The 19578-nt window shown below is 34.1% G+C and overlaps 1 protein-coding gene across 1 annotated transcript; it reads right to left on the bottom strand.

The window, feature by feature from the left end:
- Nucleotides 1–1640: 1640 nt before the first annotated feature.
- On the bottom strand, nt 1641–10937 carry LOC147559902 (signal peptide peptidase-like 2). The gene is made up of 13 exons (XM_086661858.1): nt 10562–10937; nt 10070–10228; nt 9299–9410; nt 9028–9147; nt 8193–8350; nt 6636–6812; nt 5428–5619; nt 5025–5078; nt 4858–4950; nt 4633–4775; nt 3952–4022; nt 2225–2308; nt 1641–2109 (listed from the first exon to the last, which is right to left on the bottom strand). The coding sequence occupies exons 1-13, from the start codon at nt 10697–10699 to the stop codon at nt 2006–2008; spliced, it is 1605 nt and encodes a 534-aa protein (XP_086517984.1). The 5' UTR covers nt 10700–10937; the 3' UTR covers nt 1641–2005.
- Nucleotides 10938–19578: the final 8641 nt, after the last annotated feature.

The following is a 19578-nucleotide window of genomic DNA, read 5'->3' on the forward strand; positions in this document are numbered from 1 at the left end:
TCCTTCGTCATGATATTCTTTACACTTCAAAGAATTGTTAACAACAGACCTGTATAGCTCATGTTCGTTCTTTTTGTTTATTTCAGAAACCTTATTAATCAAAACGTAGTGGGCATTGGATGATGAAATTTGAGAAGTTCTCGATGTTAAACATAAAAATATGTGGGTTTTCTAGTTAGATGGACATTTTTCAACAAAAAGAAATAGATGGACATTGCTACGTTTTTTTAGTTTTAAAATTAGAGAAGTTCCTCTAATAGGTGAAAGACATTTCTACACGTTTTTATCAAGGAAGAAAAAAACAACAAAGATGGCAATGACACTAGTGATGTTTTCATGTAATTCTCCTAACAACAATAATTATAGGCCGCGGCTTTGGGGAATAAAGAATAATCTCGGGGGAATAAATTCTCTAGGGAATTCAATTTTTTTTTTTACATTCTCCGGGGCATATTTTAGTTTAGTCCGAAAAGTCGCTAGATCAAATATTGGCCCTTAATCTTCATCTTTTTTATCACCTTCACCACCACAACTTCCTATCACCACTATTCCGACTACCATTGCGACCTCCACTTTTATTAAAGTTTGAAACATTTTAAACAGAAAATAAAGAAATTAAAAACATTTAAAACTAAAATACTAACAATTCCAAGCTAGCTAGGGTAAATTTTGTTAAGGCTGCTGATCATCAAGAACAACCCAAAACCCTAATTAGTATTGAAATTATTAAAAGCCATATTGGATCAACTAACAATTCGGATGGTCTATTCTCCATCTCAGCCAATCAACCCTCTTCACCTACCTCACGTTCAGCAAACTATCATTGTTTTGGGGGCCCAACATTGACCTAGATGAGTCGGACAAATCCAGTGCTTCATCAAATCTCCATTTCCAGCCAAGTGCTCTCTCCTACAAATCCCCATTTCTGAGAGAGATGATTATGCCATCGTTCTATTCCAGCCCTACCTATCAATTTTGTGCATTCTATGCCTATTCCCTCACTCCATATTGCTTCACCAATCTAACTAACAACCTTCACCACAATAACAAATGTCAAAAAGTTTCATAAATATGTTAACAATATGTATATATATACAAAGAAAGAAGAGAGGAGATGAAGATTAGGAGGCAATCAAACACCAAGTCAATTTTTGGACCAAAAACAAATATGTCTTTAATTCAATATTTATTAGCTAAATTTTTATTCCCCCGAGATTTTCTTTTATTCCCCAAAGCCACGGCCTAATTATAATAATATATTGTAACCTTTTGTATAACATTAGGTTTCCATTTTAAGGCGAGGTAGATCACTTTTGCTAGCGCGTTAAGAAAATCATATGAATTTAAAATTATATTATTTTTTTTAGATCAATGTTTTTTTGTAGACACTTTTGCAACTACTTCTCCATTTCTTTCGGCTTAAACTACCTTTAGGTGTTGTTACTTATTTGTAAAATATCCTCCCAATAAAATCGACGTTCATTTTATATAAGACTAGGTTTCTATCTCATGATTTTAATCGACTGATAGTGCGATTACAACAACACTGACGCATACAGAATGTCTAAAAATTGGATTTAGATTTATGCTGCTGCATTCTATGTACATCTCAGGCTGGTTAAACTTTAAGAGACAATAACTTGCATACTAATCCGAAATTCTATTACTTTTCGGCCCAATATTCAGGTAACAAAGTGGCATTAGGTCTAATCATGAACATCAACTTCTGAAAGAAAAAAATTTACATCCCAATTTCCCAAATTCTTAATACAATTGATTGGGAATTATTGAGGTATTAGTATATGTAGCAATGTGAAGCTATAGAGAAATACAAAATACATTAGAAGACATAGCCAGTTTGAGCGGATACGACAAACCTCAACGTTTCAGTTTCTATATTGCCAAATGTATCTCTCTATATATAGATATATACTGATCCAAAGTTTTGATTTGTCTTGCTGTTAGCTTCTGCAAATTCGGAAAGGTCGCTTGTTATCTTTTTGCTTCAAGCTTCTGCTAATGGTTCTCGAGCAGATGATGCATTATCGACCCCATAGTTCCAGAGGTGTTTTAGCTCCCCTCTTACCCAACCCAATACAACAATAAGCCCTGACAAATGAAGAAAAAAGAAAAACCTCATGAATTGATAAACATTAAGTTTCACCGTCTTAGCAGGCTGAGAGACATTTTTGCAGAAAAAACAGTATATCATGTTCAAATTTACCTAAAGTACAAGGAACCAGATAGAGTAGTGCAGGTTGACCATGACCATCCATTAAATATAAACCGATGTATGTAAGAACTAGGCCTGCAGGGACGAAAATAAGCAATTGTCAGCAAAAGATACATGACCATTACCTTACAGGACAAGCCTCAATACGAGTGTTAGGATAATAAGGAGCTGTCGTATATGACTTGAAGAAGTCATAAATAGTTAAAGAAGCTTATAAGGTTCAACCAGCCTCTATCTGCAAGTCTAGCCCCAGCAAGACCATTTTCAAAATCGTGAATGTCCATTTCTGAATAAGCAGTCTTTCGTCATTTATTATGAGGATGATATAGGTCTTCTCCATCTAACATAGCAAAGTATCTCTACCAAGGGTGAATGGCATAAGTTCGACTTGAGAAGTTTATTGTACTTACTTAGCATAAGCCTTTACCCTTTAATCTTCGATTCCTTATCCTAAGCATTAAGCAGTTGCATCTTGTATTTGTATTACTATACGTAATATTCACATTTCACAATATATCTAAGCATGGGTGCCAAAAATTAATGAGTAATATTATCAAAAGAACAAATCCAAGGAATAAAATGTCGACATATTTCGATCGAAATGACCGAAACATGTCCTAAATTCACATCACCGAAACGAAATTTCCACCGAAATCTGATACGAAATTTCGAAACAGAGATTTAGGTTTAGGGTTTCGAAAGATTCTATAATCATAACTCATATAATACCTTAGTCATTTATCTTCTACCTTTTTGTTAATTTGTTTCATCTTTCTTGACTACTTCTTCTCAAATCTTTTGTTCTTCAAGATATTCTTCTCTTCTTTAGGTGATCTTTAACTTCAGATTTCGATTTTAGAGAGAGAGAGGAAGAGGGAACAGTCGGTTTCGGTCGAGAAGTCTTAGAAATAGGGACTAAGGGTTGTATTTAAGGGGAAAACAATTTTTACTACAAAACAAGTATGTTATATTTTATTTCTGGTTAGCCCCCTAACTATTACTATTATAGCAGATTGGACCCTAAACTAACTGTTTTAGGTTTACATCTGATAAATAATTCAATGTACCCCCTAAACTAACTGTTTAATTGTAGATAAACACTTAACTTAACTGTTTTAGTACTAATAGAGTTAAATAACTCAATTTATCCCCTAAACTAATTGTTTTAGAACTGTTTTATTATTCCGCAAATTTGTAAAATTTCCACACAGACCGAAACGTTTCCACGAAACGTGTCCACTTTTGGACCGACCGAAATTTCCATCGAAATCGAAATTTCATTCCTTGAACAAATCTCAGTGCACTTGATGCTTGTTGGTTTGTTGGTTTACCATCAGGAACCATGTAGTTGGCCTAATTCCTTAATGGTTCCTTCGTGATATGGACTAGAAGTATAAGAAACTTGTATTTTGGATGTAAAAGATTGACATTGTCGTAGATGTCTAATTATCTGATAGCTAGCAAGAAGAAAACATAGTCGGTGAAAATCGTAATCAACAACTACCTACAAAGGCAATTGAAGTTAGGAAGACCCAATCTAACTTAGAAACAGACATATTTATCAGTCAACTGACATTGATACTATCCACAACTTTTACGTGTTTCTAATTCAGTCAACTGTCTTTTGAACATACAAAAGCATTGCACACCACAGAAATGAGTATATAACTGAATAAGAAAGGAATGTGGATTATAGAAATAAAGATATAGAGACCCACCGAAGCCATAGCCAATGGTAGACCAAATAAAATACCCATTCAGGCAACCCTTCTTATTTAATCTGTCATATCTGCATTTCCAAGCCCATAAATAATAATAAGAAAATTAAGAATACAAGGACTATACATGATTAGAAACCAGATTACCAGCATCAAGTGTAAACTGTAACATCGACAGGCAAACAACTCAAGATACAGATTGAGTTACAATAAACAGGCACGATCACCATCGACCGTCTTCATAGACTATCAGCCCACTAGTTACAATAAACAGGATAGTGGGGCCCATACATTTCAAATTAGAAGTGATCCCCTTTATTCAAAGGCCTGCTTAATATTTCTTTATAATTCTAGGTATGTTGCAACAGTCTCCACTACTCTGTAGATTATACAAGTAAGCTTAACCAGGGAAGTTCACATAAAAAAAACTTAGGTGAAAAAAAAAGACTGCATATATATAGAAACCCCGGAAAATAAAATAGCAGGTCTGTGAAACTCTATATTGCATTCTTAGTTCTCAATACTCGTAGACTATGAGATCCCCATTGAAGAGGATAACTCAATTTAGTTAATAATGTCTAATGTATAAACTTGATGTCTATCAATTTCCCATTCTAAATATAAATAGCTCTCCGTTAAACTAATCCATTGATAAGTTCCCAGTAGAAGCCACAACAATACCTGAAAGCGAAAGCAACGAGCAGACCAGGGAAGAGAATATCCCCAAAGCCAATCATATCATATCCACCCCATGGGTCAAAAAATCTAGGGATTCTCAAAAGCATGGGAATGGCTTCACCACCACTATTATCACCTCGAGCAACCTATATAACAAAGACACAAATACGTGAGCGTAATTCCCAACTGTTTATTGTACAACCAAAAATATAAGGACTAAATACTTACCGCAATCATTACACTCTCGTGGAATAGAAGTGGCGATAAAAAGACCCAAAATATATCGTAAACAAATGCACATGAAAGCAGTGCTGAAGCAACCTAAGCAACAACAAAAAGACAAAAGGTGAGAAAAAATGGTAAGAGCAACAAAGCAGAATCTGTATTTCTTGTACCTTAATATTTGGTAGTCGAGCCATTTGCAGTACAGTTATCATCAAACAGATACCCTGTAAACAAAAAGTTTGTAATTAGTAAATATACTTGAATACAGAAGTTCAGAAAATGTCACAAGTAAATATACTTATATACTGAGTTTACAGATTAGCTTTTTAGTATATATTGGCCTAAAAGCTCTTTCCTGAAAAAAAAATTAAAGAGGTAAACCAGAAGAATTCAGAGACATCAACAATCCCCAATCCCATTTTAGCAGATACATAACAAAAACAGTTCAAATTTAGATCCAAGCACAGAGAGAAGGTTCCTACTGCCATGCATAGTCATTTACTGTGTACTGACCACTGAGCAAGTAAGGTAAAAGAAGAATTACAGTAATATGCATAACCATATGCAACTTACAAGAATGTCTTGGCCGATCCAGGCATATGATTTGTGCTGATTTGCAGCCCAAAAGATGGCAAATGCTAAACAAAAAGGCAACACAGCAATAGACAGGGCAGAAACCTCTCCAAGAATAGGAAGATTTACAGTCTTATAACCAGACTTTCTGAATATCCTTGAAATCACAGTTACAATGCAAGCATGCATACCCTGAAAATGGAAAACTTCAAATGAGCGTAACACAGACATATAGCAATTCTACTGCATACTAAATTCAGTGTACACGGTTCCCAACAATTACTAACCCCTAATAAAAAAAAGGTATGTTCACTTCGGAAAATGCTCATAGTCTGTCAGTTGACTTCAATGCACGGATCCCAGTAACATGGACAATGTGGATATATCATATGTAACATGGACAATTTGGATACATCATATGTAACATGGACAGAAGTTCTGGTATCGGTATATGACACCAATGTGTGGTATTAGATGTGGTGATCACACAAGTACATAGATGTAGAGGCGCTGCGTCACTTTCTTGTCTTATTATTAGGTTTTTCACTCGCAATTATTTACTTTGATCTACCATTGCTACATTATACACAAAACATGTGAACTTCGAATGCGAACATATACTTGACTAACTTGTGGATTTCAGACCTTTCTTTACTATAATACATATCCTTCAAAACAATAAAACTATTACGTACAACAAGAAGAAATCAAGTGTACTTGCTAGTCTAACGTATCCATATGACCCTTGTTTTCACATTACAGGTATGCTCACTTCATTAGTAGCCCTATTATACTGAAGTTGCACGACTAATTATTACTGGATGTTAAGTGTGTCATACACATACTGCTTTACATTATTAAGCGCCTTGAATCTTTTACACTGCTCATAGCAAATGAGTTTTAGACTACTTGATGTAAACTCATATGCTGCAATGGAGGTTCATTGTCGTTGAAAATTACTAACTTTAACTGGAATTCAGAAGAATTCTTATGCGAACTTCAACGAATCTCGGACTTTTAAAGGACCAGAAGATCAAATGTTTTTTGGCCCTCCCTCTCTCTCTACATTACATGCATAAACCAAAGAAGACAACGTCTGACAGCCATAACTGCAGCCAAAACATACCACTACTCAATCTACTAGGAAGTAATAAAATGCCTATTTTAGTAATAACACTTTGAATGGGAAGTCTGGAAAAACACACTACCTCAGTACCACCAATGCAGAAGAGTACAATTAGCAACCAAACTAGCCAAGATGACATAAAGAAGTACAGTAGCAACAGAACCACAGATGCTGATATAACAAAAACTACAGCACCCCTTGCATTGATGTCAAGAACCTCTTTAGGATCATCTTTAACTGCTTCAGCACTGGAAGAGTCCTACCGAACAAGCAAAAGTAACAAATCTTCAGAATTACATCGCTATCTATCTCATACTCAGAGTAACTGAAAAGAATGGACTAAAATGATAAGGATCCATAAAGAACACAAACACATGGCACAATACCAGGTAACAACCAGCCCACCCCAGTGTCCATCGTCACAAGCTAAATAACTTATTACTAGAAATCTTTGCAAGTTTGAGAGGTCAAAGATGTGTGTGATTTTACTTTCTTTTTAGCCCAAACAAAGGAACATCTTCAAAATAGTACGAGTAAATAAATCATAAATGAATAATTATTCATTGTTTTTCCATATTTTACATGCAACCAAACTGTATGTGGACCCTTGGATAAAAACAGGGATCTTTTAACTCCTGCATTTGTTGACAGATGATTCCACTTTCATGAATCCCAACCTGTGGAAGAAGCTTGTCAAAAAGAGCAGTCGTCCAGGGGTACTGACGTCTGACATGTAATAATTTTTTAAAGTTTCCAGTAAGTTGCACTGCCAATCTGCCATGTCCCCAAGGCCCAAGCAACAAAGAACGAAACTATGAGAGGGAGAAGCAGATGCATAGATTTTCCAATTAATGAGTGCAACTATGTCCTCGATCTCTCCTAATTATCTTACATTCATGAGCCCAATATTTCAGTGTTAAGCCAGAGATTACCACCAATCTAACTAATAATAACCTTGCTACTAGTTTATTCCTCCACGGTACTATAGTCATCAGTATTACTTGATGTATCTTTATCCTAATTTATAAGTTTCCCATATGATAAATCATATTCAATAAAAAAACATTCTCTCTTTGTGTGTGTAATGTGTTCACGCCTGTCCAGAACTGTAGGTATTATCAGCGGCTCAATGTCTTTGACTATCGTATCAACACCAAGGTTACCTGGTACGCGGATCGCTCCGTAGTTGATGTAAAGGAACCTCTGACTCTTAAAATTGCTAAGTAGTTGATGTAAACTTCAATAAATAAATATGTCAAGAGAAGGACCCACAAGGAAAGATATATCGTATCAACAGTCATAGCAAATAAATACTATTAATATGTTCAGCCAAAGGAATGACTGAATGAGATCAGTTGAAAGCATAAACGAAAAGTGGGTTTAATATCCTCCACATTTCGACATGTATAAAAAGAAAATAAATGTATAAATTTATGAAAAGTTCCAAAAAGTAGAGGCCACACAATAATATAAAAGTTGGAAGTTAGAGAGTTGTATAAATATTAAGAAAATCATATGTTAAGAAAGTTCAGATCATCACACAAGTGACTTTCTACGATCAACAAACATTTGTAGTTTTCTAAATGTTAAAGAGCTTTATGAAAAGGAAAAAATATTGAAAAAAAGTGTAACTTTAAACCTTTGGTGTCAGCTGATTATAACTCTCGTCATGTTGTTCAGATGCAATGAACTCTGGCCAGAGAGAAGCACATACAATGGTCCCAACAGCCATCAGCCATAACACGAACACTGACAAGTCTACAACCGGGCGATTTGGAGAGTACAATAGAAGTTCCACTACATGAAAGGTCAACCATATTATGTTAACCCTATGTCTTTCCTGAAACTAGATACAAAAATCTAATAGTTGGACTTTTGTGAGCAATAAAGGAATGTTACATAGACTATAGAACTAAAATGCAACTCAAATCCTTGCTTATATTTCTCTGCTGAAAAGTAATTAAAGAAACCATGAAATTTAACGGGTGGTAAGTATCATTGTGCTCATTTGCTGTTCTAGTTCTTGCTTATCTGCTTTCCTCTTTAGTAAACATAGATTTTTAACCATATCAAATAAGAAGAGAGCAAAACAAAACCCACTCCGTAATTGACAAGAACCAAGAGATTGTCCTGTGGTCCACATATGCATTTCTCAACCTGCCTTTCGAGTTTACACTGAGCCTATAAATCTGAACTATTTTTATCTAAATGCCCTTTTTTTTTCTTTTTAACCAATAAAACAAGTTGAGGCTCGCAATTGCATGAGCAGGAAGAGTTCCACGTTAGACAATTAAGTTATAATCTAGCCACCAGCTTACAATAAACAGGAAGTTTCTGTGGCTCAATCCAAATTGAGGTGTCTCCAACCACTGAGAGCAAGAGTTTTTGGATTTTGAGGAACCACAAAACTTATATGAACATAAGCATATAATAGCATGTAAAAAGATCAAGGTTTAAGATGACCACCAACTTACCAAGACCTCCAGCTAACATTGATTCCTTAATGACCTCCCCTCCCGACTTTGGGATCATAACAACAGGAATCGAAATGTTTAGAGAAGTATCATTTTCCGAACAAACCATTTTATAAAGATCTGCCACAGAAGTAAAGAAAGGGTACTGTTTCAGTGCTTTAATCAAGAGATTAATAGCATCCTAGAAGACAATTTTACTGAAGAAAAGCTAATTAAACATAAGCTTCTTACCAGAAAGTCTAAACCATTTTAAGTTAGAGTATGAGAATACCTTCATTGTCATTTATCACCAATAAAGCAGATGCACCACCTGACTCGGCCACTTGTGCCTTAACTGTAAAGGCGCAATCTCCACGCATAGACAAGGCAATAGAATTGGATAGCTGAGACAGTAGATTGATTCAAACACGAATCACCGGTTAATCATTAAGCAAGTCAAACCAGAAATGACTGACAGAGCATTTGAAGAAGGGTCAAAATATAGGGGATTTCATAGAAGTAAGAGATATTTAATTCAATAACACCACTATAGTTTCATAATGTACGAGCGTGCCGTGAAGCCTATATTATCATTTTGTAAATCTTAAACAAAACAACCCAGCGGTCATAAATTTCTGCAAAGTATTTTGTTCCATAACATTCATATTCCTGATTCGTTATAAAAGGTAATACCTCAAAAGACAAGGAAAAAAAGTACTCGGTTCTTACGACAATATAAAGCGGAGATCACCACCGCGATGGAGATATATTAACCAATATATAGCCGAAATCAACTTAATGCACTAAATATGTTTTGATTAATATGGGTATAAACCTTCTCCACACCAGCCTTATTTAAATTGTTGCCTCAATCCTTCAACTTTATATCACATCACTAACCTTTTATAACATGTTTCCACTTGTAATGAACCTTCAACCTAAGTCTAGACTCTAGAACCCCAGAGACCAAAACATGATGCATTGAGCCTACTAATATACAGCTGAAATTTGAACTCTATGTAGTTTTCAAGAACTCACTGTAAGAGACAGTGAGAAAGATTACCTTCGACGAAGAAGTAGTACAGCAGTTTAAGGGATTTGCAAATACGCCAGGAAGCCTGACAGCATTCTCCGCATGACTTGGCAAGGAAGCACCAAATCTAGCACTTAAACCAACTAAACTTTCACTTTTGGTATTATTAACCCAGGTCATCACCTTAACCTGAAAATGAGATTCAAAGCGGTTCAACTTAATTTACTCGTCAAAATGTAACAATGTAGAGAAAATGGTACTCCTACATAAAATAAATTGGTTGGCACAACAAATAACGTGCCCCTCATTTGCCCTCTTAACGCATTTATAATTTCAAGATCATGTTAGATAATTCAAACAGAGTCCAATTTACTATAAATCAAAAAACCCAAATTGGAAACCCTAAACCTAAAAATTCGGAGTACTGAAACATAATTAAGGATAAATTTCAGAATCTCAATCATCAGTTGTTGTAATCAGATACCTAAAACTCTGAATAAAATCGAAAAAGTAAGAAAATACCAGCTGAAATTTGTTGTTGCAGGAAGGAGATCTGGGGGCGAATATATCGTCATGAGATACATCGTCGGCGGAATTAAACGAGAAAGAGATTAAGATAAGGAATGAAATGAAGCAAAGTATAGTCGGAGATGACGCCATGACGCTCTCCGATTCCTCTTCGCCGGCGAAGAGAGAGATGGGTAGAGAGAGATGTTTTAGTGATGACTTCTGAACTTTGCGCTTTCAGGACGTTCGTCGATAAGCGGAAACAATTAGCCGGTATGCGGAGAAAGTTAGTTGACAAGCGGAAACAGTTCAAAGGCGCCCGGGTAAAAAACATTGGCGCCCAGATTAGGAGATTGACTTCTCGTGACCTGTCAATCGCTTCTGACGGAACAAGTCTATTGCCACCTTGAGTTTTGGGTTATTTAGACATCGACCCAGTTATTTAGCGATATTAGGGCTGCACCTCCAAAATAAAAATAAAAATATGTATAACGTTGATCCTCATTCTTGATTTTTTTCGTTAAATATCAGTTAAATGGTTCATGTATCAACCACATGCGTTGTTTATGACAAAAATACCTTGCATGAAATATTTAGGTTATTTAGACAGGACCCCAATATACATAATCAGGGAGGCCCAATATACATAATCAGGGACTGACTCATTTTTGTTAAAAGGGTCCCCTCAATGATAATTTACCATGTGAAATGGTTCATGGGGAGGCCTTTTAACAAAATCAGGGAGGCCCTATAAAACTTCCCGTATATTTTTTCCCAAAAATAAACCCTAGAAAAAAAACCCGCGGCCCGACCACCCATGTCCGCCAAAGTCCGATCAGGCTCGTGGGCTCTAATGGGATGCGGACACTGAAATTTGGAAAAGTGGTCGTCCGATAAGTTCGACGGTCACTAGTGGCTTAAGATTTTCGAGCCTGATCTGTCTGAGTTTCGGGAAAAAAGTTTGCGGACGTCCAAGCCCGACCGATTCTCACCCCTACTCCCAACTATTTACTGGAGGGAACTAATTATCTAGAGGGTTTTTTGAGCTTACCCATTGTCACTAATTGAGAATTGAGTTTGCCCCCTTCAATAATAGGTAATTGGGCTTACTCCCTTAGATCTACTATTTTTAACAAAACACACAAAAGTTGTGTTTGGCGTATCCGCATATGTGAAAATAAATGTGACTACCAAGAGAATTTATCCTTCAATATGATTCCTAGTAGTTATTCCACCTTACTTTATTGTTTGAGTTGGTAAAAATTTTGATTATTAAAGATCGATTTTGTTTGTATATTATTTAATTTATGATTGTATTATCGGATGTCGAACATGTTCTTACTTTAAGGGGGTAAGTTCAATTACCAATTACTGAAGGAGGTAAACTCAATTACTAATTAGTGGTGAGGGGGTAAGCTCAAAAAACTTTAAATCCATTGCAACAAGCTTAGTCACGTTCAACAAAAAAAAAAAACTTAGTCACGAAAACGAGTATTACTCTACCTATAATTGTTCGTGACTTTAAATCCAAAACTGTAAACCAACACGAAGCAAAATGTAGACTAATTAATAAAACAATGCCAACAATGCTCCATGTTTTCGAGCACTCGAAGTACTTGCGTGATTAAAGGTGCTACTTGCACATGTGTCATTATGCATCCAGATATATCATTGCATCTACAACAACGCCAATAACAAGTGTTGCAATCAGATGCATAAGAGAAGATGCGCCACAAGTGTGATGAAACTGGAACCCCACTCTGACAAATGGGTTTGCTTGAAAGAGTTGAGGCCCCGTCAAACATACTTACAGCACGATTTAAATTTGAGAGCTCCTTAAACAATCTAAAGAGACACAATTCTTGAGTCGTAGGGGACTGATTGCAATTGCTTGTGTCAATAGGTTCATATATGTTTTTGTCTTTTCGTATTACCTTGTGGCATGCCCTCTACAATGACCAAATTTTCGTTCGGGTTTTAAAGTCAGTTTTAAAATGGATTAAATTATTTCTTAATAGCCAAGAAAGAATATATCATGCGATATTCAAACCCAAATGTTCATTTAAGTTTTCTCTATCATACATTGTGTACGCCTCATAAAAGAAGTATAACTCTCACATGTTATCCATATGATAGATATTGTTCTGTTAAAATTTTCACTGTCTATATTATATACTTGATTTTGTTAATGTTGCTAAATGAGTTGCAAAATAAAATCAAATGAACAAGTTACAAGATGTTGGTGAGAACTGAAAATCAAACACAGTATGCCACAACTTAATGGCTTTACCTAGGACTGGTATATATAATAAATATTCTTTCCCTATTAGTATAAGATTCAACTCTCTTGGAGAACAAATTCACTTCTATGTTTTGCTTGTATAAAGATTCATTGTCACCCCAACTAGACTTTTGTTTGTTACTTTTTCTTGATTAAAAAAATAACCGGCGGTTGTTCTTTTTGTCAAAAAATGGTATTGTTTAACAATAAAACTATGTGACTTGATAGATAGTTCTACTCGTAACCGATTGAATTTGATAAACTTAATCCAGTGGAATGTCCATCTCCAAAAACTCCGCCTCTCCCCTTGTCAATTGAAACTTTGACAAGAAATATGTTTGGTATTCATCTCTTACATGGTGCATGCATTGTGCATTCTTCATAGGATCCTCATAACTTGATGATTTCATTACACAACCCTTGTAAATCAAAATTGTTTTTTATGAAACCATTTTGCTTGGATATTTGTGTTAACCAAATTGTTAGTAGTTTTAGTTTTGTAGCTCTTACCTTCTCACCATTTTTCTCCATTTTTCTACTACTAGCATATTTAATATACTCTACTATAGTCTTTTACTTTAACCAAAATAAAGTAAAATATTAGTATTTTATGTTTACACATTTTTTCTTTTTGTCGACAAAATTTGTATTTTATGTTTACATATCTTGACATAAATATTTTTTTGTGGTGAACAAAAACAAAATCTTTTTCTAGATGTTTCTCAAACTAAATTATGTTAAAATGGACCAGATAACCTAAAACAATGTGTTAATATCTCTTTAACTTTTAGCTTAAGTTGATTCTGATTTAAAGTTATTAAGTGGCTAATTCCACAGGCAACATGTGTCAATCTTGTACTAACAAGTAATTGTCATAAAGGGCCAAAGTTATGCTTTTATTCTCTACCTAAAACCTTATCTATTTGTTTGATTCTGATTTAAAGTTATTAAGTGGCTAATTCCACAGGCAACATGCTTTTATTCTCTACCTAAAAATGTTTAAGTACTTTAACTTGTATTTTGTAACGGACTATGTGATAAAACGTAGCAAACATGTTTATGTTTTTCAAACAAGTTAAAACATAAACATGTTTGCTACGTTTTATCACATAGTCCGTTACAAAATACAAGTTAAAGTACTTAAACATTTTTTTCTCCATATATCCTTCGATTCATGCAGCAACAACCAAGTTAGTTCACCCCTTTTCCTTTGCGCTAGTTTTGGCCAATCATCTTTTGGCATCTCGTTAGGAAAATGTTTATAGTTCGATTCGATATAAAGTTCTTCCATGTGCAAAATCACATACAACCTACAATCAGGCCTGTCAAAGTTCAAACAACAAACCAATTCAACATCTTTGGGTTGTAACCATTTATGCGTTTCTATAAGAAACTAAAAAAAATGCTAGTCAAACAAGTCATTTTTCTTATGAAACCAGTTTTGAACAGTAACCGTTTCAAGGTTCTATGATAAACATAAAAAATGCTAGACAAAAAAATGACATTGTTTTTACAATCCAATTTATTCTCTCATTTTTTCGCATATTACACCATGTAATGTTCTATGGTTGTCAAAAAATCAGGTTTGACAGGTAACTATTGATAAAGTTTTATAAGAAACTTAATAATGCTAGACAAAATATTAAGTTTTATTGAAAGTAACTATATTCTGGATCTAACACTATGCTTGAAAGTCTACAATACAAAATCCTAAATTAGATAGAATCCTAAATTGTCGGTCTAAAATAAAAAATTTAAGCAGAAACCATTTCTTCAAAGAAATTACACAACAACAGAGACAAGGTTACAATACAAATTTTTTGTTGCATGCAAAAAAGAAACATACTCTGAACTGATTTAGGGTTTTGAAAATAACTTCCATTAAACCACTTCGAAACAACTAAACCCTAGAAATTTCTTATTAAATAATCAATTTCAGAAAAATAAATCATAGTTAAAGTTGTAAAAATCAAAACCTAATTCGTTTTGTGTTGTAGAAATCAATCTAAATCATAAACAAAGTTGAAAGAACAACAAAAATGATGAAAACCAAAATAACTTACTCTTTACTGTTGATGATGATGAACGAAACCAACAATGGATTCTCCCTCTCTCCTACTCGATGCTCCCTCTCTGTTAGGTTTATTTTGGGCGTGTTTAAGATAAGAGTTTATCTCTCTCTCTCTCTCTCTTTGATTTGATATTTGAGGAAAAGGCAACTTTTTTTTTGGTTATTTTCTGAAACAGAAAAGACTAATTTTTTTTTGTTATGCTAAACGAAAAAGGCAAATTTTTCCGGGGAAAGAAAGTTTGTTTTTGAAGAAATAAATGTAATGAATCTCTATATATTATGGTATCTTTTATTTTGGGTTGTTTTTTTTTAACTTAGGATAGGTTAGGCAGTAAAAGATAATAAGAGGATAGAAATGTAATTTACTTTGAGTGGATTTATTTTCTATTTCAGATTATCTTTGGTCTCTAGACTCGTTGATCATGCGATTTTGGACTTAAATCTCAATATCTCATCCCCCGTAATTAAAGGATTGATGCATGGGACCCACCAAATAGTTAATTTTTGGACTTATTTTACATTTTCGATTTATTTTGGTTTTATTTTATTTATTAATTTAGGAGTGGATATATAACTCATTACCCCCTATTTTTGAACCTTAAATTCAAAAATCCTTTATTTTTCCCTCTCACAAAACATTTGACTTGTGGATTAAAATGAGAATTGCATGGCTTCACTATGGCCACACAATTGGAGATTGTCAATATATGTAGCCATGTAGGGCATTTTCAAAAGGTGAGCTGGCTGAAAATGGGAGTTAAGACACCATCAATATTTTCTAGGTATTTGCACCTCGAAGCAAACTATAATACCCCTTGTAAATACTACTAGGCATAATCCCCGCCCTACGGGCGGGGAAATGCCGTTTACGCAACTTGAAAAAGTAGATATACGAAATATAATCCATTTTCTTAAAAAAAAATGAATTAAGTTTCTTTTAACCAAGTAATGGCCTATATAAATGAAACGTAACGCTCACGAATAATTAGGCTTGCAAAAATAATAATCAAAACCCGTGTAAAATGTAAAATATTATCAGAGTAATATTCGGGTAAATTCAAGATTACATAGTCTTCACCTGCAAAAAAATTAAAAAAAATTTATATTGAAACACCATTCACTGAGGAAAAAAAATAAGTTTTAAAAGTCATCCAAAACATTCCCCTAAAATCTTCACCGTAATGTCCATGTTCGTTCAAAATCTTACTCCTCTAAACGAACCTTTGCAGTTCAACACTCCTTCCCTCTCGCCTATATTATGAGTATTATCATCCCAATCACCTGCAAAATACATAGTTCTTCGTAAGAAGATGGGAAACTGTTAATTTCGGTTGGAAATAATGAGTAAAATGATGATCCGCACGGGCAATAAATTTAGAAAAGCTTTTGTTCCTAAATTTGATACTGGTTTTGAAAGGATTTGCACATTCTTCAGAAAACCTAGTTGAATATGCTAAACAGTTTATTTCAAAATCAAGATTATAAGTTTATCTGGTAACACATTGGCAAAAATGATGCCCACCAAAAACATAAATACATAGCGCATTATAAGAGACAAACCGAAGATTTCAATTAATTGGCATCACACTTACAGATAAGAGGTTACTTGCGATGTCTATATGGTAGTGAAGCCACCTTATGATCCGGAAAGAAAAAATTATAAAAATATAGACGATGATACTATCTCATTTTAGTTCGGAAAGAAAAAATTATAAAATATTTTTAATATTTACTCAAGAAGAGAAAATAAAGAAATGATGAAATGCAACACTCTAATATGCAAGGTTATAAGCCAATAGTTGCAATGCAAAGCTTCATGATTGAAGGAGGAAGCAACTCACTCTTCGTGCTTGTTTCTGAAAAATCAGATACATTACAAAGTGACACAAAAAAAAAATGCAATGATGTAGACACTTTGGAGGTGGATATGACGAGCATTACTTTGTAAATATTTTAGTTTCCCTAAAGGATATTCAGATATATGTATATTCCCTATGATGAGGACTAACTGCCATTGGTTTGTATAAAGCAAAGGTGTTGGGGCAGAGCACCAAACATGAGTGACAGTTCAGGAAATCCGGTGCCGGAAACATCATTTCGCTTTGGACAAGAAATAATATGCGAAAATGTTGGTTTGTGTGGCCTGATATTAGAAACCAAGGAACCATAATCTAAAACATGTATGATGTACTTAAACTGAAGAAATAAGATGGAATAAATTTGCATCGTTTTATTCGAAATAAGCACCAACCCAAATCATCTAGTTCTTTGTTAAAAACTATAATTCTGGAGAAGAAGTTGATCAAATTTTTAAAACCAAGGGAAAAAACTTAACAAGAAAAACGGGTTTTTTTCATGGAAGGTTAAATAAAATTTGCTAATTTGATAGTAGATGACTTACTGTTTTGATTTTGTAGCATAAAGAATTATTTTTACGACAAACCACTCATCATTGTCAGCATCATCAGGTGTCGCCTTAGTTGCTACCTGCGAATTATTTGACGAAGAGGAAGAATACATTCATCAGATAACAATTTTGATAATCAACGAAAAAAGGAAAGGAATTGGACAGTAACACACTACGGAAATTAAAACATGTTCACCTATCAATTTAGTACCAACAGCTTCTAGCTGGGTTCGTATAGAAGTACTTGAGGATGCCTTTTGATATCTAAACAATTACCCGATTACAACTTAGCAAAAAACATTAAATAAACTCAATAAAGTGATTTCTCAAAATGTACAACAACTCTGACTCTTTACTCCACATCCTAACAGAGATATACCCACCCACATGCCTAATGTAAGAATTTTATACCTTTCATTACAATGCATATTTTGATCGACATGAGCTCATTTCGACATGAAAATTTAGTTTTAGAAGTGTCAAACCAGATCAGGCAAAATTCACTTAATGAAACGATATATTATAGCTTCGGAAATGGAGTATCTGTCTTTTGTGGTTATTTTGCATTTAGTTTAGTTTTATCTATAATATCTGCTTGAGTCATCAATGTGTTTGAAAGACTGATACAAAAGAACAATTTCGTTAAAGGTGAGAAAGACTAAAGAGTCTAGTTAAGCATAATGCCTCGAAGCAAATATGAATACCTCTATGCAAATCTCTGGAAGCTCCCTTTGTTCTCTAATTGTCGAGGGAGATCTTTAAATCATAATAATTCTTCTCTGTTGTACTTCATTTCTTTTATTAATTATATACAAACTATCTATATTACAAATTTGATCCAAAAAAAACAAGTTTATATAATTATATATTCGATGATTTTGTTCGAATAGAGAAACTATACAAGTTTACATATATAAATTTTACGAATATGTTTTATTAAAGATTTGTTCATTGAATACATCAGATGCAAATTTAATATATGTTCACGCATATACAATATTGCAGGCTTTATGAATTAGGAGTATAAAGAGGAAATAAGTACCTTGAGTTGAAGGATTGTTCGATTCCGAACTAAACTGTAGAAAAGAAATATAAACAAACTTAAAGCACAATGAAAAATAGAATTTTGTGCCATGAATATGATATTCTGTCATCAAGATGGTAACAGGAAGAGATGATATTCTGAAGTATTTAAACTGAAACAAAAAAATTTACCTCTATATAGCTGCCAAAAGTCTATCTTATAAAACTTTTTCATGCTTTCAGAAACATCAACTACTTCATGACTTTTAATGTCATTTCCCTCGAGATCAACACTACTAACAAATAATTCAGTGTGCTGGAATATAAGTCTATGAAAGACAATTCAAAGAAATCGCGAACAAATACACTTACTAACTAATAATTTTCATGGTAGATTAGTTGTGTTAATCTTCCAAAAACGGATTTCACCAGGGACATAAAAGAGTAAAGCAGTAAAGGTAATAAAAAAACAAACTTTAAGAAAATTAAATACAATTGTGTGAGGAATTTTCACAAACACGTTGTGTGAGAAATATGAAAATACCTGGATTAGGCTAGGGTGATAGAAAGATGTGGTGAAAACTTCATAGAATTGAACTGAAAATGGAAAAGGAAGGCAGTAGTAAGTACATTGGAATTGAAATAGAAAAACTTTACAGAGAAATTCATAGTGGAGGAGGAAGAGGTAAAGATTGAGGGTTAGATGAAAGAGATAAGATGGAAAACTGGAAAATATTGAGTAAGTAGAATTAATGAACGACAGTGAGAGGGAGAGGATGGAGAGGAATTGCAAAGAATTTGAGGAGTTATGGAAGTTGAAACAAATCGATTGGGAGGAAGTTGAATTCATATTGAGAAACAGACTATTTATGTCCTAGTAGAATTATTTATGTCCTAGTCATATTATTTATGTCCTAGTTGGATTATTTATGTCCTAGTCATATTATTTATTTGTGCGTCTCGAAAATCATCTCTAGACCATTTAGGATTAGGCAGAGAGTTGTGATTCGCATAGCAAATGCGAATTATAGGTCCCTGTATAATGTTGGATTGGTGTAGAGATAAATTCTGAGACGCACAAACGTCTCGGTATATGCACCGTCACGATATTCGTGCACCACTAAGAAGGAATTAATCTCGATGTTCCTTTATCGAAGGTGTTAGTCAAAAGGAATCTACCGCGTCTGTAGGACGCGGTGGACACATAGTATATATATATAGACTAATGTTAATTTCTACCTAATGTTATT

Source organism: Eschscholzia californica, unplaced genomic scaffold, assembly GCF_041429995.1.
Source record: "Eschscholzia californica isolate CP2 unplaced genomic scaffold, dmEscCali1.0.p SCAF_2, whole genome shotgun sequence".
NCBI lineage: Eukaryota > Viridiplantae > Streptophyta > Magnoliopsida > Ranunculales > Papaveraceae > Eschscholzia > Eschscholzia californica.